The sequence below is a fragment of the Sciurus carolinensis genome, chromosome 17 (genome assembly GCF_902686445.1).
Source record: "Sciurus carolinensis chromosome 17, mSciCar1.2, whole genome shotgun sequence".
Lineage (NCBI taxonomy): Eukaryota > Metazoa > Chordata > Mammalia > Rodentia > Sciuridae > Sciurus > Sciurus carolinensis.
This window is the reverse complement of record NC_062229.1, coordinates 2460936-2486437: the sequence shown is the minus strand read 5'-3', so window position 1 is coordinate 2486437 and position 25502 is coordinate 2460936. Positions and strand designations below refer to the sequence as shown.

Below are 25502 nucleotides of genomic sequence, written 5' to 3'. Positions count from 1 at the left end.
CCTTCAGGACTGTGAGCCTTTCCTGATACTTTGGTTCGGCCTTCGCGACTCGCGGGGGCGCTGCAGCCTCCGCGGCCCCTCTAGGCTCTGCCGTCTCTACTCGCTGGCGGAGGAGGCTCTCCCCGACCCCTCCACGCGCCCAGGCCAAGTGCGCGTGCGCCCTCTGGCCGGCAGGGGGCGCGCGTGCGCAGACAGGGCCGGGCGCGCGGGGGACCGGCACCGGAAGTGTGCGGTTGCCATGTAATATCCTGGCCGCGCGGGCGCGCGAGCGGCTGAGGCGGCGCCGGGGCGGGCGCGGAGCTGGCCAGCGGGCGGCGGGGGCGGCGCCGACGGGGCCCGCGGAGGCACGCGAGGGGTCGGCGGCGCCCGGGATCCTCTGGCCTGCGCGGGGCCTGCGGTTCGCTCGGTCCGGGCGGGAGGCCCGACGGCGGCAGGCAGCATGTCGGTGGCGGGGCTGAAGAAGCAGTTCTACAAGGCGAGCCAGGTGAGCGGGGCCCGAGGCGGGAGCCAGGCCGGCCGAGTGGCGGGCCAGGCCCGGCCCTGCTGGACCGGGGACGCCGGGGGCCGAGGGGCGGCGTTGGCACGTGTCCCGCACCGGGAGGGCAGCACCGGGGACTGACGGGGCGAAGGTGGCCCAGGCCCTGGCCGCCCCGGGGGCTCCAGCCTCTGGGAAGGGTCGGCAGAGCCCCCGGCCGGGGAGGGGTGCTCCCAGAGGCTGGCCGGGACGTGGACCCCGCGCCGTCCTCCTCCGGCCCTCAAGGCGCGATGCGGGGAGAGAAGGCGAAGAAACAGAGTCGCGAGGCGTTGGACCCAGGGCTCTCACCAGATAGCCCAGGGGCAGGGGCATTTGCGTCCAGAGAGTGGTCTCCAGAATCCCGCTGGTGGACTCGGTACACGTCGTAGGGTAGAGTGAAAGGCGAGTGTCCCATCCCCATCCTTCAGGCATCCAGCCCCTCTCCCCAGAAACAGTACTGTCAAGAAATCCTTATGTGCCTTCCCCAAAATGCGCGTCCACCTTCCCTTTAAGAGCAAACGCCCATAGAGCCATAACATACTCCACCTAATCCTGTGTTTTTGTTAAATGTATCCTGGAGGTCACACTGGGACCAAAAAGTCCCTACCTTGGCGTTGTTGACATCTGGGGGCAGATTGTTTTCTGGGGTGGGGCTGTCCTGGGTACTGCAGGGTGTGGTGGAGCATCCCGGCCTCCACCAGTGCGGTGCCGAGAGCACCTCCAGTCTTGACAACCAAAACTGTTTTCAGACATCATCTGTTTTCAGACATTTCAGTGTCTCCTTGGGGCAGAACCATTTCTCCTTTCCCTCTCCTCCCAAACTTCTGCACTAAAGCATATTCCTAGAACTTCTTGGATTCTCCACCCCCCCACCCCCCCACCCCCGCCCCAGAGGGGTGTCTCTCTATGGTACCCATGCTGACCTCAAACTCCTGGACTCAAGTGATCCTCCTACATCAGACTCCCAAGTAGCTGGGACAACTCAGGAGCCACAACATCCAGTTTGGATCTTTCTAGTGGACACATGGTATTCCATTCTATTAAGTGTACTGTAGTTTATTTAATCAATTGTCTATTAATACTTGTTTATATTATTTCCAGTAACTTACTACTACAAAAGTTACCAAAATGAATAGCCTGTGAATATCACTACTCACAGATGGGTTTGGTTTTACAGGATACAGTCCCAGAAACAGAATGCTGAATCCAACACTAAACATATTTTACATGTGACAGATTTTTTTTTGAAAAGTTCAAGACCCACTACTTGTAAGTCTGGGGAAAGCTGTGGAACCAAGAAAACTAGGCAAGTGTAAAATTCAGTGTACAGTTTCAGATCCAAGGAACACTAGATGCCTTGATTCCTATTGATCCATGCGTTGCAGGTTAAGGACCTTGGGTGTAGAGTTCATGTGCACAGATTCCACAGAGGAACCAACAAAGACCTTAGGCAAACAGAACTCTACCTGTAATTTGGAAAGGCCCAACGAAAGGGAAGAGAAATGAGTTCCTAGTAACATGTGGCTGGTGTCTTTTGCCCCTGGAAGGAAAACATAAGGAACCCAGTGGTTGTCTAAGGATGAAGGTGTTTGGGGTGTATCTCTAGACAGCAGATGATGGCTAAACCCTGGAGAAAGCGAGATTTATTCCTGAGGAATTTTAAGATTGTTACTGAGAGTACTGCCCCTTTGCTAGTAGGGTGGAATTAAGTGGGTTAGGCCTTATCTGGCAGTCGAATAGCCCCCACATGTCCAGTGGAAGCACCTTAGAATGCGGCTCACTGACCTGGACCCTGATGTCATGTCTCCTGCGGGAATATTGTCTCCAGAGGTCTTGGAAGAATTCCTTGGTTCTCTCATGTAGGGAAGTCTTGAAAGCTCTGCCCTCCCTCAGCTATCAGGTCCTACTGGTGGCCCGTGCAGTCCCCCATAGACACTGCCAGAGGGACCTGCTTGCCCTCTCAGGCTAACCACCAGAACCTTTTCTCTCTTGGGCCTGTGCACAGTGCCTTTAAACCTGGAAAGCACAGTTGAGTGTAAGCTGATGGTTAGGATCAGTTTACTGTTTGAACATTCCAAGGCCCTGTCCCACAGGATTTTTGTGATGGCCCAGCCTCCATGCAGAGCACTTTTGGTCTCCCAATCGATGCACAGGTTGTGTTCTCAGGAATCATCCTGGCTGCGTTCCATCTTCTTCTGCAATTGTTTCCACAGTTCTCTGGCATTTCACTTGTTTATCTGACTGTTTCCATCTATCTGTGCTTCTTTTCTTCTTAGTAACACCTCTTTGACCCTCCCCTGTGCCTTCAGAATCCAGTCACCTGTCAAGAAGAGATCCCTCCCCTTAGGTAGTGATAGCTAACATGATGGAGTTCTCACTGTGTCACCGGGCAGCTTGCTCTTTTTTTTTTTTTTTTTTTTTGCGGTACTGGGGATCGAACTCAGGGCCTTGTGCTTGCAAGGCAAGCACGCTACCAGCTGAGCTATCTCCCCAGCCTGGGCAGCTTGCTCTTAACCAGAAGTCTTGACTGGTGTCACTTGACTGGTCTAAGATGAATGTTACCCCCCCTCCTTTTTTTTTTTTTTTTTTACACAAAATCAATAATATCTGGGAGCATGTTTGGTCATCACTACTTGATGGGGTACTATTTCCAATAGGTGGAGGCCAGAGATGCTTCTGAGTATCCTATAGCACACATAGCAGATTGCCTTAGCCCAAGAATTAGGTAATTTACACATATTAAATCTTTGTATTTAGACCCCCTAAGACCCTCATCCCAGGTCTTAGGAATACCCTTAGGGTCCTTTGGTATCTGGTATTTTTCAGACGGTATAATCATGGGTGAGGGCTTCTTATGCAGGGGTGACTCTCACTATTTTCCACTCCTCCGTCTGGAAATGTTTGAGATGGTTTTGAATTGTCCTGATCTGGGGAGAAGGTACCAATGGCATCAAGTGTAAAGAGGCCGGAATGTTGCCAAACACCCTTGGATGCACAGGGCAGCCCCCTTCCCCTTCCAAGAATCATCCAGCCCCATAAGGTCAGCAGTGCTGAGCTTGAGAACCCCTGCATGGAAACATTCTGGATTTCAGAGACTTGTAACAGTGTCTCACTTGAGAAACAAGCTGGGAGGAGGGGGAACCGGAGCCCAGAAAGAGAACCTGGGTTTCCTGCTGTGATACCACTGAAGTCTGCAGCCTCTCCTTGGTGGTGCTGGTAACCACCTTAGCAGATCTCAGTCCAGTCATCGCCCAGCAGGTCACTCTCAGAATCGGTTTTGGCTCATATGGGGGGAAAGTTTGTAAGGAGGTTTTACTTACAAGGCAGGGGATGTCAGGACCAATAGAAAAGCAGGCAGTACAAAGGTGCCTCCCTGGTGCCCAGGCAGTACACTTCTCAGCACTCCCTGATGTTTCTGTACATCTAGAACCGGGGGACTCAGTGTTTCCGGGGAACTCAGGAAGTTTATGTATATATTTAAAACCGTAGTAGCAAGATGCAAACTCAGAAACCCACTTCTCCATGCAGTGTGTATTTGGGTGAGACCTAAACTGCTTGCTGGTTTTCTGATCGTTTTTGTGGCCAGGCTGTGTGGAGATTTGAGAGTGTAACTGGGGATGGCCCTGGCAGCCGCCTGGAATCCTGGCCTGTTGTCCCCCCGCCCCCATCCCTTTTTGCCTAAAAGGAGGTAGACCGTTTCCGTTTGAAAGGAAAGATTGGTGTCTGAGTGAAGAGAATTCATGACTGCCCCCTCACATGGCTTTGTGTGTGTGTGAGAGAGAGAGATGCTGGGCACCAAATCCCCAGCCTTGCCCATGCTAGATAGTGCTCTACCCTACTGAGTTTACCCCAGTTAGTCTCCATGGCTTTGAAGTATGTTGGATGCTTCGTAGACTCAGGTTCCATGCCTTGTGACAGGGAACTCATTCTTCCTTTGAGAGACTTGAGGGTAAAAAGGGGAACTAAAGGCTGGAGGCCCTGAATCCTGACTTATGAGAAAGGCAGTAGGTCAGAGTAAGAATTTGGTGTCTTGCAATGTCCCCAAATGCTGCTTGCTCTGCTTTCTTTTTCTTTTTTTTTCTTTTTCTTTTTTTTTACTGGTGATTGAACCAGGGCCTTGTGCATGCTAGGTATGCACACTGTGCTGAGCTCCACCCCCAACTTAGACCTGTTTTCAAACCTCATTTTGTGGATGCAAGCTTTTGCTTTCCAGCAAAGTACTTGACTTGTTAGTAAGAAACATGGAATGTGGAGCTCATATCCCCTTTGCTTCTGTGTGAATAAAGTATGCAGCCTGTGTATGGGAGAGGGGCAATTCAGAGTCCTGTGTGTATCATCTGCAGAGAGGGTCAGGGCCAGGCATCCAAGGCGGTGCTGAGCACCCCATCCTTTGGAACAGCCTCTCCCCACAGGAGGAACCAGCAGCACATGTGGAGAGTGGTTTTGCCTTTGTGATGTCCACATTTTATGGGAACTAATTAAGTCCACTCTTGCAAGAAACCACAATGACCTGGCATTTGCCTTGGTGTGGGGTCCCCAGGGGCATCCCTGGATGGCAGGTCCCCCTCTCCTGATGAGGCTTTCTGTCTCTTTCTTGCATGGTGGTATAAGCAGTCATGGTTTGAGGCCTGAGCTGCTGCCAGTCAGACTGTGGAGATAGGGAAGAAGTTTGAGACCATTCTTCCTTGAAGAAGCCTGGGGCTCCTTAAACCCACCCCACCACTTCCTGCCCTGGTCTGTAAAAGCAACTCCTCCCACTTGCCTCCCAGACCCACTGTGAGTCAGCCAGGAGTGCTCTCTGACCCAGCAGCTTCCTGCCTACTCCTTTTCTTAAGCTGGGACTGAGTGGTCACTCTGTTCTGATTTTTTTCTGTTTCTTTTTTTTTTTTTTTTTTTTTTTTTTTTGGTACCAGGGATTGAACTCAGAGACACTCAACCACTGAGTCATACCTCCAGCCCTTTATTGTATTTTATATAGAGACAGGGTCTCACTGAGTTGCTTAGTGCCTCACTGTTGCCGAGGCTGGCTTTGAACTTACGATCCTCCTGCCTCAGCCTCCCAAGCTGCTGGGATTACAGGTGTGCGCCACCGCGCCTAGCTGATTTTTTTCTTTTGTACTTTGGGGTGCTGGGGATAGAATCCAGGACCTTAAGCTTGCTGAGCACAGGCTCTTCCACTGAGTCACACCCTCAGCCCTTGTTCTGATTTCTGCCACGTGTGACTGCTGTACATAAGGCCACATATTAGCTGAGAGCCGAAAGTTCACATCTGACTCAGAATCCTGTGTTCTCTAAAGGCTGGTTGGAGCTCCACAGGAGCTAATCGCCCTGCTTATCTGGGTGTGTTAATGCCAAGCTCCATTGTGCTTAATTATAGTCCATGTGCCACTTAATCACAGCCTGCCAGGTAAGGGGTTCATGGTGTCTCCCTGTTCCTTTGTTGAGACTAGGGGTATCACATCTTTGAGACCCTAGACCTATCAAAAACTCAGAAAGATCTTCAAGAAAGTTTACCCATGCTCACCTATCCATCAGCCTCTTGTCAGGGTAGCCACCATGGGGCTATTAGCACACATGGTGGCGTGAGCACCCCGTTCCACTTTCAGTTGACCGTATGCACGTCATACATACTTATTCCTCCTGTTCCTCAGAAAACCTTTCAGGTGGGCCCATCCAACTCAGACTGCTGCTAGCCTCCGTGTCTGTGTGCAGTAGTCTTTGGCCCAGGGACCTGGGTTGGCGCCTACTTCAGCCCTTGTCCTCCTTTTCCCTTGTCTCCAATATTCTGAAACTGATCTCATCTGGGGAAAGTTAGTGTTTAATTTGGAGGCTGCAACTACTTCCCTGCTAGGACTTCAGAGGCAAGGTGCATCTCGGCACTGCAGCAGGTGGGTGGATGGAGGAACAGAAAATTGCCTCCTGCCCGTCTGCTTTCCCAGGCTGGAGGGAGATCTCTGAGGCCTAAGAGGGTTCTTTGATCGGGCTCCAGGCTTCTTAGGCCCCTTTGGCCCCAGTTGGGGAGGAACTCAGCAGGCCCACCGAGGGACCTTTACACCCTCTGCTCTCAACCCCTAATGGCTTTTTTCACATGCCCAGGAAGTGTACGGGGCGGGCTCTTCGGGTTCCTTCTCAGAACTGTCCTTGGAAAGCTGGGGGAGAACGTGCAGGCTGCTTAGCAGCTGCTGCCTCCACCCCCACTCCCTACCCCACCCCTCCACGCAGCCAGGCCTGGCAGGCGCTTTTCCTGAGCACTCCTCTAGGGTGCATTTCTGCTCATTTCCCGTTGGGCAGTCACAGGGCCCCACACGTAGGCTCCTAGAGGATGACTGCGTCTTCCTTTTCCACTTGGCTCCTAGAAAAACTTGCTGACTGGTCCCTGAGCGTGGGGTCATGTGGAGACTTCCCCCACAGCAGGAAAATAGATGACTGTTTCCTTCCCGGACCTGACTCAGCACTGGCCCCCTGACCGCTTTTGGACAGGACTGTGGCCAGTTAGCTTCCCCACCTGGCTACAACCCAGCACCCTATGTGGGTGTCTGCAGAGCTGCAGGGACTCACAGTCCTGGCAGGTAACAATGATTTCTGCGAATACCAGATGCCCAATGAAGCCTCAAGGGTGGAAAGCTGTCTTTCGCTGTCCACTTCTGCCCTTCTGGGGGCCTCCTCTTCATCTTAGCAGCGGTAAAATTGACTTGGGTGATTGATTATTCCATCGTCCTCATCACTGGCTTATAGACTCTTTGCAGGTAGAATTAAGTATTTCTGCTCACTGCTGTAGCCTGTCCCAGGAACTTGGTGAATATTGACTGTAAGGGCAAATGACCTTGCAAAGCAGGCCCTAAAGAAGAGAAGAATGTCCCCAGGCGACCTGGGGTACAGTCAAGCTACCTGAGGCATTTGGGGTGTTCTAAAGTCCTTGCCTGGGTCCCAGTTTTAAATCCCACTCTCCTCCTCCCTGGGTGACACATGTAGTCAAACTGGTCAGCTCTGTTGTGCTCTGAGCGCTGTCCTGTGTGTCCATGTTCTCTGCCACCTGGCTGGTGGTGCTCTCTGTCCTCTTCCTGTCTGCCTATAAAGCTCTGTGTGCCTCCTTCATATTCGCATCTCTTGGGACCACCTGCTGGAGAGGAGTCTTCCACCCTTTGTGTATCTGGCCTCTTGGCTTCCCACCCACATCACAGTCCAGTCCTTGCATCAGAGTGCTCTTCCGTCAGACAGCAGGTGCTGAACCCGGTACCTTGTGCTAGGCCTGGCATGCTGGGTAATGACTTGCCCACAAGCTCTTTAGAAATACACCTGACCAGGTCAAATTGGTATGTTCCGTCTCAGAGCAGGAGTGGGGCTGTCCCTCACTGGGGCCTCCCACAGTGACCCCTGTGGCAGCTAGCACTAGTCCTAATCTCCTGACCTGGTTTCTGCCCAGTCCTGGCAGATTTCCGGGGACTTGGGTGGTTGAGAAGACCTTCCGAGAACTTGGTCAGGAACAGGTCTGACTAGTCTAAAAAAAATTAGCTCAGAGATTGTTCCCTTTGGCTTAGGATGTGCTCCAGGCACAAGGTCCTGGAGCACAGGACCTGCACTCAGCTGAGACCTGAAGGACCTGACTGGTGTCTCTTGTAGTCTGGTAAGGTGGATCCCACCAAGCAGGCCCTGAGAAGCAGAGACAGGATGTCTGCTTTCTTCCTTGAAGGAGGCCAGGTGCAGATGTTCCTAGGGCTGCCCAGCCTCCAGGCCCCCTTGGAGGTGTTTTCCTCACTTCAAATTTTCCCTAAGATAGGCCATTCCCTGGCCTCCAAAAACCTGCTCCCCAGGTCCAGGCCCTTTTTTAGACTTCACTGTCTTTAACCTCACTTGTGCCTGACACCTCATCAACCAAACTCCATACCAAGGCCTGTTTTTTTCTTTGTTTTGTACCCAGGATTGAACATGGGTATGATTCAGTGATCACTTATGGGTGCTTTAAGCACTGAGCCACACCCCAGCACTTTTTCTTTTTTGAGACAGGGTCTTGCTGACTTGCTTAGGGCCTCACTAAGTTGCTGAGGTTGGCCTCAAACTTGGGATCCTCCTGCCTCAGCCTCCTGCTGGGATTACAGGAGTGTGCCCCCTCGCCAGGTCCAAGGCCTGTTTTGTTGTTGTTGTTGTTGTTTGTTTGTTTGTTTTTATTTTTGGTACTGGGGATTGACCTCAGGTGCACTTAACCACTGGGGCTGCATCCCCAGCCCTCTTTTGTATTTTATTTAGAGATGGCATCTCACTGAGTTTCTTATGGTCTTGTTAAGTTGCCAAGGCTGGCTTTGAACTCGCAATCCTCTTGCCTCAGCGTCCTGAGCTACTGGGATTACAAGTGAGGCCACCAAGCCTGACCCTGTTTTGATCCTTCTCTGGGCCCCTTCAGCTTGTTCCCCTGGGTTCTCCCTGTGGACTTTGCATTCTGTCTTGGCCTACCACCTCCTCAGTATCCACTACCCTCTCTGTACCTGACTTCCAAACCTCTGTTCCCAATCCCAGTATTACCATTGACACTCCCACTTGCCTGTGACTCTGGCTTGCTGATTCCCCCTCCCTCAGCCTGAATGCCAGCATAGACCACCACACTGTGGCCTGCAGCAAAGCACTGACCCCCCAGGGCTCCTCACCTGCTGTGTGTACTCTAGCTTGAGCACATTGGTCAATTTGACTTTTTTCCTTTATAATAAGTTCACTTTTTTTTTTTTTTTTTTTTTTTTTGCAGTGCTGGGGATGAACCCAGGGCCTTGTGCTTCCGAGGCAAGCACTCTACCAACTGAGCTATATCCCCAGCCCTATAATAAGCTCACTTTTTAAATTGCTTTAAGAAGGGATCTTGGTCTTATCTTTGTTTTCAGTAATAGTAACTGGAGCAACAAATACAGCAGCAGCAGAACAGTGCCGTTGGTTCTCCTGGCTGCCCTTGTTCACACTGCAGTGGCGCCCACCCAGGAGTGCCTTCTGGCCAGAAGGAGCAGCATAGGAAGGACTGCAGCAGAAATAGCATTCTAACCATGTGGTCCGTGGACCTGTCCCCTCACCCCACATGCTGTGGGACATAGGACTGCATGTCTTCTTTACTCTCTCATGTCCACTACTGTGCCCTGCATAGTCTAAAATGAAGACTCAGGTGATCCGGTGGACCTGGGTGAGGCTCAGAGGATGGCTTGTGGCTTCAGGTAAACCGGCTATGGCCAAGTCCTTGGTGCTTGGGGAAGGGCTTGGCATTCAGTGGTGTCATCAATTGATATTCTTAGTCCTAATACCACACTGGCCAATGATTTCAATAGCTTTTGCCAGTATACCCCAGTCTAAACCTGTTTTCTTTAAGCAAGACGGTACCCAGTGGTTTTTCTGGGTCTTGCTCCCAGCATTGAGCAGAGGCTTTTGTTCACAGAAAGCTCCTGGGGAATGGACCCCTAGGGAGCTCTCTGTCCTTTATTTTAGTTGTAGGTGAACACAATACCTTTATTTTATTCATTTATTTATTTTTATGCGGGGCTAAGGATGGAACCCAATGCCTCACACATGCTAGGCAAGTTCTCTGCCACTGAACCCCAGCCCCAGCCCCTCTCTGCCCCTTTTCATTCCCTACCAGGAGAGTTATAACACATGGGCTCCCAAGGATCCCTCCTCAACCCTGCAATGACTTGATTCTGGCAGACAGGTAGGTGTCCTTCACTCTGAGGCCTCGGCTCCTTGGAATCCTGATTGTTTGAGATGAACAGGCAACCCTTACTTTTCAAGCCCTGGCTTTGTGGCTAGAAATGCAGCCTAGGGATCTAGCATGGAATTTCTCTATCCCCTGGTCTGCCTTGGCCTATGTTGTCCATCATCTCTCCCGAAGGCCTCCAGTGTGCATATTCTCTGAGAGTGAGACACATTGCTATTCTTTTAGAAAGACTTTAAAAAAAAAAAAAGCCAAATCAGTAAGTAGGCATGGTGGCAGTTGCCTATCATCCCAGCTACTCAGGAGGATTGCAAGTTGAAGGGCAGCCTCTGAGGGAGACCCTGTCTCAACATAAAATAAAAGGCCTGGGGTTGCAACTCAACTGCTGGAGTGCTTGCTTAGCATATATGAGACCCTGGGTTCTATTTCCAGCACTGCCGGAGGGGGCAGGAACTACTAAGTTAGTCTTTTGCTTCTTGGTCAAGTCCACATGTCACCCCTGAGGAATCTGAGCTGCTCTGGGGCTGGTGGATGGGCCTGTATGACACTTTGGGGTCACGGGGACATGACTTCTCTTCCCTTGGCTTCTTTGTTCTAATTCACAGCTGCAGAGTCTCTGGGAAGCCTCCTTCCCCTCTGGCTTCCTCCCCACACATGCGAGGGCAGCCAAGTGTTCTTTCTGTGCCCATGCTGCCCAGTGCAGGGGTGGAAGACCAGAGCAGGCCCTTCTGCCCTCTCTGCACTGGAATGTTAGGCATTCCTGGGTCGGAAGCCCAGGAGGAGTACTGCAAAGAAGCGGAAATAGGAGAAAGGTGCCTTGGTCTGCCATGGATGTATTTCTGGAGCCCTCGGCCCAGAAGCCTCATTAGAGTTTATAAAGGGCTAAGGAGATGGTTCTGTGGTTGGGTGCTTGCCTAGCATGCATCAGGTCCTGGATTTAGCTCCCCAGCACTGAAGGGGGAAAAAAGCTATAAGGAGTTTCAGACATCAAGAGAGATCTATAGCCAGAAAAATAGTCAGGTGCACATGGCCCAGCTTAAAATAGAACAGGCAACCCCAGTGCAGTGTTAGCCCTGCCCCTGCCTTTGTCACTCTTGGGATGGATCCAGAGAAATAGGTGATGTGGTGTGTCCTCCAGGTGGAACCCTGCAGTGCCGTGGAGCCTGCTGTCTTGGCTGGGCATCATCTGCAAGCTCTGTTTACCTCAGTCCACATTGCTCCAGTTTCTTTCCGCAGCTCTTTAGCTCCCCTTAGGGAGTCACACCACCAAGCATTTGTCCATTCTGCCAGTGGACATTTGGGATGTCTCTGAGTTTTTGCTCTTCTACATCATGGGGTGGCAAGCAGTCATGTGACTGTCCTGGGCATGAGTCTGAGAGTTTCTCTAGAGCTGTGCCTTGTTCAGTACAACCACACAGGTTTTCAGTGGTCCCAGCCTGGGAAAAACAAACAAAACCTAAAGTTGGGAACTCAGAATTAGTGAAGTGTGATATTTCAGCCATCCTGTTGTGCTCTGTGTCTCTGAGGGCCGTGACCAACTGGGGGTTGCTCCCCAGGCACAGGATCAACTCTCGTCCAGAGAGAGCTGGACCTGGGGTACACCAAAGGTGGCCACGCTGCTGTCAGCTGAGACCTCCGTTACTGCAGTTGCCATCTTCACCAGCCTCCAGAACCCATATTTCCAGTTTTGTTTTCCATAGGGAAGCTGAGCTTACAGAAAGAACCTGCCCCTTCAGGGGCTTGGCAGGGTCATGTAGATGTCCATCCTAGTTATTCTTTCAGAGTTTGCAAACATACCTTCTCGCTGAAATGTATCTGTAGCCCCAAAATCAATACTTGGGCTCTTTCAGGGTCATTCATGGATGCTCATGCAGTGAAAATTTTATCCCCCCTGTAGCTCCCAGCTGGGGCCACAGTCTGCAGCACTGTCTTGCTATCCCAGCTGTCATGGTGTGAACCAGCGTCCTTCTCACGATCTGCTTAGTGCCATGTTTTTCACACTCTGGGGGCTTTGGCTGACTAAGGTGGTCCCTGAGGGCTGGAGACTGTGATGAGCCTCCCAGAGGAAGCCGTTCTATTAGAAAAGCCTCAGGCATGAGCACTGGGGTCAAACTGTTGACTGTGGGGTCAGTGTGAATGAATCAAAGGTGTCTTTAAACAAACGCATACAGAACAACATCATGTATTGATCAGCTGATGAAAGCAGAGTGACCAGAGGCCAGCAGGAACCTACCCCTAGTGTGTTGCCTTTAAGAACAATGGTCAGTGTTTAGTTAGCTTTCTGTCTCTATAACAACATCCCCAAGGGAGCTAACTTTTAAAGAAAAAGATTTACTTTGGCCCAGTTTTCTGGGTCGGCTTGTTGCTTTGGGCCTGTGGCAAGGCAGGAGCATGTGGTGGAGCCAAATAGTTCACCTCCTGGTCAAGAGACGAAGTCCCCACCAGGCCCTTCCTCTTAAAGGTGCTATTATCTCCCAGTAGCCCCAAACTGGGGGCCAAGCCTCTAACGTGGGCATTTAGGAACGACTTAAAGTTCAAGCTGTAGCAGAGTGTATGTGGGTCTCCACTACCTAACCTCCAATTTAATGGCTGAAGTTAGTAAGAATTAAGCTGAATTGTGGAAACTGGCCATATGTTCAGATCTGTGGGGGAAATGCTCTTTCTTGTCCAACCCTGAGGATACCCCACACCCAGAAAACCCCTCCATCAATCCCATCCATCATGCTTACAGCCATCCTCAGCTTGGTGGCACACTCCTGTCACAGAAGGATGCTGAAGGCTCATGCCAGACACTTTTTCTTAATGACCCTCTATGTCTTCAAGATGGACCTTTCAAAATCCTGTCTGAGCTTTGCTTCTGAGCCAACCCTCGCTGGCACAGATCTCCATGTCCCCTTCTTTCTTCCTTTCTTCATATCTGCTCCCTTCCTCCTTCACAACCAGTGCCAGGGCCTCCCAGTGGCTCTTTGCTGGCCCTCTCCCTGCACAGAGCACCCCTCCGACCTGGGGACATTGTTAGTGTGTGCTTGTGTTACTCACCGTTCTTTTCTCTCCTGTGGTGGACATGAAAACATAATGAGATACTTGTTGAATGAACAAGTACAACTTTGAAAAGGTCGATCCAGTCATCTGACTCTGGCCCCGACAGTCATCCTGTTCCATCAGAGTGGGTCAGCCCAGGCTGGAAGAGCGTCCTAGACGCGCATGGTGGTGACTGTAATTGATGATGCACCCATGGGAAGCGACTGTGTCCTTTGTGTGGGAGGGAAACCCAAATGGTTCATACACGCCATGGGCTCTGAAGGTGGGCGAGATTGGGGTGCAGGAAGAGGCAAGAAAGAGGGAGCAGAGTCTCCAGCCTGGCAAGTGACCCCATCCTGGGCACCTCCCTAGTCCAGCAGGCAGGGGAAGGCCCAGGTTGCTGTTCCTCCATCTGAGGGCCAGGCAGCATCCATCTGTGGGTTGGTCCTTCCAAAGAGCAGCAGCTGTGCTGGAGGAACCCTGGCCACTGGACCAGGGTATTGAGCGGGAGAGATTAGAAAACTCTACTGCTTTTGGCTCAGGGAGTGGCTGTGCCAGACCCCGGCATGGGGCAACACCAGAGAAGCAAAATCAGTCCTGGGGAGACGACCAGAGGACAGGGCTGCTTTTCTCTTGCAAAAAATCAAAAATCTCAATCCCGAGGCATCGCCGAGTACTTTTGAGTTTGCCTTGCAGCAGCTGTCTGACTCCCTTGAGTCCCACAGACTCTGCTGTACAGACTGTGGGCCTGATGTCGCGGGAGAAATTGTACACCAGCCCTATCTCCAAGGATGGGGTGTCCCATAGAAGGATTCGTTTACCAGACTGGGAACAGATAGAGGGATGCACAGAGCGTCAGGAGACACTGGCTGTGCAGGCAGGTTGATGGGGCAGCAGGAAGAGGCACAGGCACTGCGACCATGGGACCCCTGGGCTTCAGACGCAGGGGAGCTTTTCCTCCAGCTTTCACGTTGAGCCATTTGTCTTTTCTTCCCGTCTCACTCCCCACAAGAGAGTGTCACAGTGATCTGTCATGGCCATCTGCATGTTTGTCTGGTGTAGGGAGCTGTGTGGTGTTGGATTAGACCCTAGCACTGGCCTCAAGAGCCCGTGGCTCAAGCGTGGGTTCAGTTTGTGCTCCACACATTGACTCTGTCCCAGTGGGTGTGTGTGTGCAACCCAGAGGTGGGTGTTACTCTGAGAAGGATGTTCCTTTTGTCCTTCTGAAAGAAGGGTGTCCATGTAGTCTCTCACTCCAGGAAAACTGGATGTCAGTGCCAAATGGGGGCCGAAGGGAAAGCTCTCTCCTAGCTCCTGTGGGCTGCATTTCCCCAGTGTATGGTAGACTGGGGTCTGGGGTCTGGGGTCTGCCCAGCAGCTTGTGGTTCTGAAATACCTGCACACCCACACCTTACAGTAGGCCATCCCTGGTCCCCCTGCTCTATAGCTGAGAAAACTGAGGCCAGGGGAGTTTGCAGTTTGGGGGGACTTTATTTACCCTCCACACACAGTGCTGGGGATGGAGCCCAGAGCTGCTTGCATGCGGGGCAAGTGCCCTGCCACTGTTCTACACCCTGAGCCCTGAGTTTGCATTCTTTCTAAGAGTCACAGCCTCAACGGACAGAGCAGAGTAGACTGAGTCCTGAGACTGCCAGTCTAGGCTCCCCTCCTGTTCCCTGTCACCTGCCCTGCCCTGTGACCTTGTGGGCATGATTCTGTTTTGACTTGTTACTGACACACTGATAGCAGGTTCATTTGTTTGTTGTTCACTTATTACCTCAGTAAATATTATCATCATCCCAACAAATATTCAGTAACCCAGCACATCCTGGATGCAGTGCCACATATACTTCTACTGACTCTCTTGATGCCCAGCCCTGCTGTCAGGAAGCCCATATGTGGGGACAGAGTATGTTGGGGTAGGCAGGAGATGCTGTTCCCAGGTAGTGGTGCTCAAGTGTGACTGAGCCCCAGGGGAGAGGTCTAGTCACACAGGCAGGTAAAGGGCCTAAAAACTGCTGTTCTCCTTCGTGTGACCTGAGTGGAATCCTGGGAAAAGCCCCTGCCCCAGGACCTTCCAGGTGTGGGTGCTCCAACCTCCCCCAGGCATGAGGGGCAGCATCAGCAAGTGCCATGTGTGCTTCAAGGAGGAGAGGCCACCAGCTCCACTGCTGCAGTGTGAATGGCAGAGGGGCAGCAGCCATTGGCCAGTGCCCACAACATCCTCCTGACTTCCTCCTCCGTGGGTCCTGGCTGGTCAGTGCTAGGACTTCATCAGCTCCAGGTTTTCAGGGCAACTCTAACATAAAGGTGCCCTTTATGTTTAGTGAGTGAGAGCCAGGAACCAGAATCGGAATAGGTGTCCGGGTCCAGGACAGGTCTGCCCTGCAAGGTGACAGGTGCCAGCATCCAACACAGCCCAGCTGGCAGCACAGTCAGCAAACACCCAGGTGTGCGGGATGTCTGACTGCCTCCCCCGCTTGCTCACCCACCTTGCTGTGTGCTGTCCTGGGGTTGCCGCCTGCTTAGGCACATTTGGTAGTCAGGACTCAGAATTCTGGTTTCCCTGATCCTGGCCAGGTGTCATCTGGCAAAGGCACATTTCTCAGCCCAGCTCCTCACCAGCTGCCGCTGAGCAGGTTTAGGGGCTCTTTCTGTTTGGCCTTCAGACTTGTCTTTCCAGTGTCCTGGAAAGGATACCCAGACTCCAAACCCACAGTTTGCTCAGGTGATGGCTGTCAATAAGAAACACCAAGCTCCAGAATAGTCTAGTCCCTGGGATACAGACCAGATCTGACCTGGCTTGCTTTGTTCTTTGTGATTTCTCCCACACCTTCAGCTCTCTGGTGAGGGAGCCAGCTGTGGGAGCAGGACTGAGCCTCCAGCCAGGGCCAGCCCTGCCACAGCCCCCCAGAAGCCACAAACGTGAACTTGCCGAAGGAATGGCGTCCTCTGGCCAGCTCCTCAGAGTTCAGCCCCCTCCAGGGGTGGGGTGTGGCAGCAGGCACCCCGGAAGTCTCAGGCTGTTCTTCATTCCAGGGTAGATGCTGCTCTTCTCTGACTCAGGGTACAGCAGTGGGCGGGGGGTGGGCACAAGCGAGCAGATGGAGGTATGGTGATAGGTGGTATGAGACAAGACAGGGTAAGAGATGAGGGGCTGGTTCAGGGACAGCACAGCAGGGTCCAGGACAGGGCAGCTCAGGCAGGAGCAGCCAAGGAAAAGATCCTGTGGTGGGTATGAGATTGGCACCTCCGTGGAACAGTAAGCAGATAGGAGTAGAGGCTTGTGCGGGGGCAGTGGCAACCCTAGGTCCCTCTTGTCTGGATAAGGAGAAGGTGACAGACAATCAGGAGGACTTCCCACAGGAGGTGGCTTCTTAGGCCATTCAAAGTGGAAGGGATCTTAGGGACTAGGAGATGGCTCTTGTGTTTTAGGAGTGGGTAGGAACAGGTCCTCTAGGGCTGTAGGTCAGTCACCCTAGCATTTCAGTTCCCAGGGAACTGTGGCCCTCCTTGGGCCCTGATCTGCACCTCCAGGCTGTGCTCTCAGTGTTGGACGCAGAAGCTGACTAGTGCTGTCAGGCTGAGCAGCAGCCACCTGCCTGACAGGATTGTGCGCCCCACGTCCAGGCTCTTCCTGAAGGGCTCTTTTGCGTCAGCCCTGCCTTTGATGAAAGAGTCGTTCTTCCTAGAGCGCCTTATCATTTCCATGCACGTGTGGAAAGCTGATCATACCTCAGCCAGCAGCTCCCCACAGGCTCCTAACGCAGAACTGTGCTGCCCTGCCCAGCAGGGACTCTGGGGACTTATTGCCTCATTTGTTTGTGGCTTGGGTCTTTCTTTTTGTATTTTTTTTTTTTTGTCTGAAATTGATTTTATCAGCATGTGACATGCAGCCAACTTGACCCCAAGATGAAAAACTAAATGCAGAGGCTGATTCACTGCTGCTCTGGTGATAGCTACCAATATTGTTCGTTTCTTGGAAAGGGGTTCCCAGCAGTCACCCCATCTCCGCCCTTGGGCAAAGCCCCCTCTGCAAAGCCAAGAGCACATGTGTCCCACACAGTTCAGAGCCTGGGTCAGCCTGGTCTCTGCCCCTGTGTGAAGGAAGCAGGTCGCCTCCACCACATCACCCACAGTGTGCGTCTCAGCTCCCTTGTGGGACCTGAGAGCTTAGTTCTCGCCATCCCTGACCGCGCCTGTATGGAACCATGGTCAGTGAGGCCTGTTAGCTGCTTCCCGAGTTCGCAGCATCATGAGAGGCCTGCATGACTCCCAGTGCGCCCTTGTTGTTAGTAGAAGGCTTTGGAACGTTCTGGGCCTTTGGTGTGGGTTGTCTCTTGAACTTTACACCAGCCCCACACAGTGCAGGTTAGTCTTTCCTCTTTTCAGTTGAGGACTGGAGCTCCCAGGCCCTCCCACTCACTTTGTCACCCGCCCATAACACAGGGAAGGAGGCCCATTTGCCATGGGAATCTAGGCTCCTGACCACCCTCTCCCAGGGGCCTGGAATGTGACCCTTGATTGGCAGGGACCCTTCCCCAGCGGGCAGAAAGGAGTGAGGTCTGTGGCCTAATTTGGAACTGGCCTCAGTCTAGCAGGTTTGTGCCCACATTAAGTCAGCTAATGCTCTCCCAGCACCCTGATGGCCCCTGGTCCTGGAAAAAAAAGGGGCAAAATCGGTGTAGGAGCAGCCTCTGAATGGGGGGACGTGTGGGAGCCCAGGACTCATTCAGCTTCGTCACATACTTGATTGCTGCCTGACCTTGGGCAAAGTAACCTCCCACTCATCCCATTTGTTGAGTGGAGACACCTGCCCTGAGGCTGTACCTGAACCACCTGGGTGAGGAGGACCCAGATGATGGAGAGCAGCGGGACACCAGGCTGTGTAGTCCTGCCTCGCCCACAGACAGGGCTTCCCCGAGAACCAGCCTGCCGCCCAGCCCACAAGCACTGCTCCCAGACGTGACTGAGCTGCCAGGACTGGCAGGCCATGAGTGGAGGAGGGAGCAGTGTGCCCTGCTGCTTGTGGAACAAACCTGGCAACTGACGGCGTTAGCGCTGGACCTAGCTAGCGTTCTCATCTTGTAGATGAGGAAGCAAGGATTGCTGCAGGCGTCCCCAGATGAGTGGAGGACAGGAGGTGGTCTGCCCACCCCAGGCGATGGCCCCACCAGTGGCTTTGGCTAGTGGCTGTGAGGGGAATACCCCCACCCCACCCACAGGGAGCCAGGCCAGCAGGGTGTGAGTCTTCTTACTCCCTTGCTAAGGGCTGCTGAGTCACCTCTGAGGGAGGCGAGGAAGACGGGCCATCTGCCTAGTCTTGTCCACGCTGGGCCTGGAGGAACAACAGCAGCATTGCAACACCATGGCCGCCTGTGCCACCGAGTGCAGTATAGTGGACGCCAGGCAGTGCACAGATCTGGATCACGACAGGGTGCTGGCATCTGCTGCGTGGGCACCGGCTCAGCCAGGTGGTCATCACTGCAGCCGCAAGATGATGTGGTGGCCATGGCAGGAAACAAGGCCCATGGGGCCCTGTGCTCTGGGCCTTACCATCACTGTGGAGACAAGGCGGTGCTAAGGCAGAATATGGCTTCCTTAACAGGAGACACGCCAGAGCCCCGGCCTCCAAAACCAAGCAGTGATTTGCCCATAGCACAACCAATGGGCAAGGGAAGAAAGCCCGGGCATGAGGCAGGCAAATCCCAGAGACCCTCAGCTGCCAAACGACGAGATCTGTGTGTGAACACGGGGCAGGGTGAGGCCTGGGGTGGGGGAGACTCAGGAGCAGGCCCCACTGGGGTCCTGGGGGGAAATGCCAGGGTGGGGGCCTTCCAAGGGACTCAGACCCAGGACCTCATCAGGAATGGATGGTGTGGACAGGAACCTCCACCAGGGGGCTGGTGACCTTGCTGTCAGTAAAGACAAGTTCTGTCCAGCCCTGAGCAAAGGCGCGGCTCTGCCTGTAGCTGCCCTGATAGAACCTCTGTCATCAGACAGGACCCTTTTCTGTTGCAGGGGCAGTGACACACACGTCTGCCTCTTACAGCCTGTCATTGTGACAGCCACTGAGTGGTCTTGTCCGTTTGCTGTTGCCACTACTGTCTAAAGCAACTCCCTCCTGACAGCAACTCCTCGGCCTCCTGTTCCCGCAGTGCTGGTCACAGGTGCGTGGCTCAGGTGCACCTCCACCACTGCAGGTTCCCTCCCTGCCGCCAACAGCCTGTGCAGGCAGAGGAGCAGCAGCTGTCACTGGGAATGGCCCTCAGCTCGCTGCCTTTCAGGCAGCAAGTTGTAGCTGGGCACAGTGGTGCATGCCTGTAATCCCAGTGGCTCAGGAAGCTGAGACAGAAGGATCTCAAGTTCAACGCCAGCCCCAGTAACATAGTGATGCCCTGTCTCAAAATAAAAAGGTCTGGGGCTGTGGCTCAGTGGTTAAGTGCCCCTGGGTTCAATCCCTGGTACCAAAACAAACAAACAAAAACCAGCAAAGTTGCTTATTCTCCATACCAGTTGGGCACCATCCTTAAGTTCAAGAAGCCACACTGGGAAAGGGGACCTCAGGCCATTGGAGATGGGGCCAAAGTGGCTGGTGCTGCAGTGATGGAAGACACCCTGCGGAGATGAGGCCTGATCAAGGAAGGCCCCAGTGCCAGGCTCCCCACAGCCGGCTTGGCCCTCTGACAAGCCAAGTCCCAAGTGAAGGACCTTGGCTTTTGAGAGCCCCCATGAGCTGGCCAGGAGCAGAGCCCTTTTTTGAGTGGGGTGGTATGGGAATTGAACCCAGGGGTGTTCTACAACTGAGCCACATCCTCAGTCCTTGTTGTTTTTATCTTGAAGACAGGGCCTTACCAGGTTGCTGAGGCTGACCTCAAACTTGCCATCCTTGGTAGCTGGGATCCCCAGTAGCTGCCATCACAGGTGTGCACCACCACTCCCGGCTCCATTCTAACTCTGATGCACAAATAATGTCTTGTCCATCAGCCCAAGCCCAGGGGACTACCCCATGGGCTAAGAGGACACCCTGGGCTTCTAGTGCTACTGTGCTTTGCCACCAAATCTTGATTCCCAAGTAAAACTTGACATTCAGTACAGGGGGGGGGGGTCAATGGGTCTCCCTTAGGGCTTGATCCAATGGTGGCATATATCTGGGAAGCAGTTTCAGAAACCTTTTCCTGATTCTTTTCCACTGCTGCTGTTCACAGACTGCTTGCTAAAATCCAGGTGGCCTTGATGGCAGAAGTGGGGGGTGATCTAGAGGTGCAGAGGGGGCGGGCACATCCGGGAAGCCTCAGATACTGGTGTGTGACAAAAGGGGAAGTTTCACCTGCAATTATGGAAGTGGGTGGTGGCCACAGCCATCTGTTGACACGGGCCTGAGGTGGAGTGGGCCATGACACATGGTTCTCCCCATTCCCAGCCTCTTCCATCCTCTTGCCTCATCCATCTGGGACCAGAGTAGGAAGCACCTTTGACACTCAGTGGTGCTTCTGTGGCTCCCATGCTCCTCTCTGCACTTCTCTGTGCCCACAGCTTCGGTACTGCTTCCACTCAGGAGTGGCAAGTCCTGTGCTTTTCACCAAGACAGCCTGCAGGCTCCAGGGACAGGACCCTCTACTGGTGACATCTGGGCCACCCTCCATGGCTTTTCCTTTCACTTGGAATGCTCATTGTCCCATAAGCAGATACCTCAGTAGTCAAGTCATACATGAGGAGCTCACCTCTGGACATCATCCTGGTGACACCGGGGACCACTGAGAGGTTCCTGGTGAGGGCAGTGTCTCAGGGTGGTACTGCCCCTATAGGGCACTTGGCAGCTAGTCATTCCCCTTCCTGGAGAGTCTGGTGTGCTGTCAAGTCCCTCCTGTGGATCTTTGCCAGCATCCCCAAGTCAGGTGCCAGAGCACAAGCCCAGAAGGAGCTACAAGGATGCCAGCTGCACAGCAGAGCAGCCAACAGGAGTGCCACTTGTTGGCCCAGCTCAGGAGGAAGACTGATGGAAACTGGGAGGGTAGCTCCAGGTGTGTGTGGCAGTGGCTTCGCAGATCCAGGCAGCTGGACAGGGATCTAGAGACCACAGCTGTGCCCTCAGCCCCTCCCTTCCCTTCTACCCTCTCACCCAGTGCAGGGATATCTCCACACTGCCCAGGACAGTCCCAGCCACCTCTTGGGCCTCCCTTAACTCCATGGTCCAGTGGCGTTGCACACACAGCTGTCTGACAGCCCCACTTCCTGAAACCCAGGCCTCCCCTCTTCCTATCTCAAACATGGGCATAGTCAGAACTGGCCACCTACAGGGATGTGAGGTTGGACAGGCAATTGGTCATTCAGCTTCCCTGCCTACAGCTTCAGGGCCCCAGAATTCCTTGACCTCACCCCTGTCCCCATTTGTAAAATGGGTGTGTCCCTACATAGTCATCTAGTGGGTGTTACTAGTCAGTGACATGGTGACACAGGGCCTAGAGGGTGGCAGCTCTTGTTCTGCACCCTACCCGCCTCTCCCTGCATCCCACCTGCTTGGCTGGCTTTGCCCACTGGCACCTTGGTGGCCTGTTCCCGTGCTCTTCCCTGCCAGGCCTCCTCCCTCGCTTCATATCCTCGTTCCACATTCTCTGTGTTGCTGTTCTGCCTCATTTCTTTTCTTTGCCTCCCTGGGTGGCCTCCTCAAGACCAGGACAGAAACTCATCACACTCCCAAGTCCCTGGAGCTCACAGCATCCAGTCGACAGCATGTTCAGCAGGGCCCCTGACTGACACTGGTTTGTTGCTGTGGTGGGCACAATGCCTTGGGTCCCCTCTTGACTGGCTGCCAACTGGGCCACCCACCAACCCCGCCTGGGTTCCTGGTTCTACAGGGTGCTGAGCTAGGCTCCCTCCATGAGAGGGAAACAAGACTGAGACATGCCCTTGAGAGTTCCATTGAGAAGGACTCAGAAGGGAGTGGTGTGGTGTGGTGTGGACAACGTCACCACAGGGCTAATGGCTGGGCAGGTAGAAGCTCACAGGCAGAGGGCAGGAGGGGACGGTAGCCCCAACCTTCACCTCTGCGAGAGGGGACAGGTGACCACTGCTGGCATCCTGCAGGAGGTTACCTCCCACCACAGGGTCCCCAGGAAATGAGGCCCAGCAGCTGCCCTTGGCTTCCCACCCCACCATGCTGCTGTCTTGTGTCCTTCTGAGTCTGCGGACTGACCACTTATTCTCCATCCTGTTTCTTGCAATTAGGCCCTCATCACAGGATAGGACTTTGCAGAATCCACGCTGCTCCTCCACTGCTATCAGGTGGCCATTGCTGATGCCCAGGCTTGGCCTGGTGGTTTCCTGCCGCCTCCTGTGCCTTGGCTTGGCAACCCATTTTGTGCATTTCTTCTATGGCATATCTTTCCCTCCGGTATGTCAGTTCCTTGCTTCTGCCCAAAAATGGCCAAGGTTTAGGACTCAGAAGAACGGTTGTCTTTGAAAGAAAACTGCTTCTCCTATGGTCGTTTTTGATTGGTTGGTTGGTTCCCCACCCCCAGTGATGGGGATGAGTCCAGGGCTTGGCACATGCTAGGCAAGCACTCTACCACTGAGCCACCCCCAAGCCCTAGTCGTCATCATTAATACTAATGGACCACCTGTGCAGCCAGGAGTCCCATGCTGTGGAATGGAGACCCATGTGTTTCAGGATTGCTTGCTCCCCAGTTGCCTGGTGCACAGGTGACACACACAGTGAGGAGTCCGTGCTGGGCGAAAAGCAAATGTGTGTGAACTGGCCAGGCTCGGGTGCAGTGCGCAAGGGTCAGAGCAGCAGACCTCTGCTGGCAACCGTGGGCTGATGCTGGGGGTCAGGATCTGGGCCAGGAAGTTCCGAGGATGCGTCTGGTGGGCAACAGCAACTTCTCAGTCCTGGTTCCCACCCAGCAGGGACCATTAGGCACGGCCTCTGCAGAAACTTTCGCAGTAGCTGCCCTCCTGGGCACCCCAGTGACTCAGGCTCCATGGCTACTCTGCTGACCCCAGGCCTGGCCTCCCACCTCCCAAAGTTCATCCTCCACGGGCTTATCCGAGAGGGGAGCAGGTCCCCAGCGCAGAGGAAGCCCCAGGGGCAGACTGAACACAGGAACTGCCACGTACAGTTGAGAAGTTTCTCACACAGGACTTGCCAGAGCTTTTCTGGGCAGTGGGTAGGATAAAGTGAGGGGAGACAGCTGTGGCTTCTTCCCATAATCAGTGTTTATGTGGAATGGAGTGGTAGCCTGTCCCCACCAGAAGCAAGGCTGAGATGGAGGGCCTGAGTCTTCTGGTGGTTTCCACAGCTCGTTCATCCCACCCCCACAGGGTCCAACCATCAGGAGGCATGATGTCACTCAATTGACTGGGCACATTCAGTGTCCTGGTCTAATAGTGTGTGCCCATATCCCAGTGTGCAAGCACATACGTGTGCACACATACCCAGACTGCAAGACTGGCTTGTTGCCTCCTGGCAGCTAGCAGGAGCAGAGGCGCGGAGGATGCCGCATGACCCTGAGCCCGAGGGGCACCTGGTAGTCTCCCTGACGCGAGATGTTGCAAGGTGTGAGCCAGGGGTGCTGTGACAGTCCACTGTGCTGCAAGGGGAGATCCAGCAGGGCATTTGGTGGCCCAGGACACAGATAGGGACAGTGAGGATCTCATAGGAGCCTCAGCAGCCCAGGAGGAAGTGAGCAAGGAGCAGAAGTGGGGAGGCTGCAGAGGGGCAGCCAGGCTCCCCCTGCTGGCATGAGAAGCACCCTCCCAGACGTGCTTGCGGGCCCAGGAGCGGGCCTGCTCCACAGAAGGCTGCCTTCCAGGTGCCGTCTCAGCCCCACCTCCTGCAGCTCAGAGGGGGACTGAGGCACGAGGGAGAGGCAGGAAAGAAGTGGGAGGGACACTGGCCCCCTTGGGCTGCTGGCCATGCTCTAGCCCCCAGGGGTCTGGCCTTGCGGGGTGCTGTAGTAACATGGGAGCCCTCAATCTGAGTTGAGGCATCAGGCTGCTCTCCTGTTGCTGCTGAAGGATGAGGCGGGAAGACTCCACCCACTATGGTTCTGGGCCGTCCACTGTTTCATGGGTCAGTTTCACTTCCTTCATTGGTGGTACGTCAGGACGTCTCGGAGCTGCGGCTGTCACAGGGAAATGTGAGCCCTCCTCCTACCGTGAATTGAGAACTGAAGCCAGCCAGGCACAAAGCACCACTTCCTGAGGGGGCCTGGGTCTGACGACCTGTTCAGAGCAGTGCACAGCTGGTGGGTTTCTGGTCCTCCAGACCTCAGGGAGGACAGAGGCAGGGGAAAGGCTCAGGAACCCTCTAGGGTATCAGAGGCCCATCTCAGTGGCCTCCTATGGGTCTCATGGCCTCTGCATTCTGGCCTCAACCCAGCCTGAGATTTCAGGAATACAGGACTCAGCCTCCCAAGCCCCCACAACTTCTTCAGGACCCCCATATTCACATGGCCATCTGTCCTCTCTGGGTACCCAAGAGGCTGCACCCTTACTCTGGACCCCTTCTATCTAGCTGAGCTCCAGTCCCTTGAGCCAGTACCAGGAGGAGTCTGTAAGACTGAGGAGTCCCTTCTCTCCACAACCCACAGGCTAGGGACAGGCACAGATGGACAGAAAGTGAAAGGCCAAGAGAAAGGGAAAGGTGAATCTGCCTCCTGTCAGTTGCAGGCCCAGCAGCAGTGGAGGGAGAGTACCTGGGTGCCCCTGACCCACAGTGGCTGCCAAGAGGCTTAGGCCACAGGCCTGAGGGCGGGGGGGACCTCGTGTCCATGTGAGGAGTGGTGCTTTCCCTGTCCCTGTCACAGGGGAGCCAGCCCTAGAAGGGCTGCCACGGCCCCTGCAGAGGATGACTTGGTGCATAGTCCTGCCTTGCTGAAGCCACTGACTGACTCAGCAGTGGACACGAAGCCTGTGACAGAGCCCATCTCCAAAGTGAGGCCACCGGGAGTCCCAGCCTATGGAGAGGCGGCTGAGGACCAGGTGCAGAAGACACAGGCCATTCAGATTCCCTCCTGGAGAGGCAGGGAGCCTCTGGTGGGAAATTGAGGAGCTGTAGTAACACGGGAGCCCTCAATCTGAGTTGAGGCATCACTACCCCCTAGGATGGGCATCCCAATCCTGTCACAGTGCTGTCAACTTGTCACTCAGCCATAGTTGGCCCCACCTGCAGTATGGCCCTGCAAGCACACCTGGTAGTAGACAGTGTCTGAGCAGGGGTCTCTAGAAGTGCCACCAGTTCTATGTGTGTTAGCATCTCTGTCCCCTCAGCAGGCCTTGAACCAG

At 54.0% G+C, this 25502-nt stretch overlaps 1 protein-coding gene across 2 annotated transcripts in view; it reads left to right on the top strand.

The window, feature by feature from the left end:
- The first annotated feature begins 229 nt into the window (after window positions 1–229).
- Window positions 230–25502, top strand: part of Sh3gl1 (SH3 domain containing GRB2 like 1, endophilin A2) — a 31711-nt gene continuing 6438 nt past the window's right edge. The window contains exon 1 of one of the 2 annotated variants that reach the window (XM_047532590.1): window positions 230–484. In XM_047532590.1, the coding sequence (XP_047388546.1) occupies window positions 440–484 (45 nt within the window). In that variant the 5' untranslated portion in view covers window positions 230–439. The remainder of the gene's footprint in view (window positions 485–25502) is intronic. The other variant, XM_047532591.1, reaches the window with a different exon arrangement.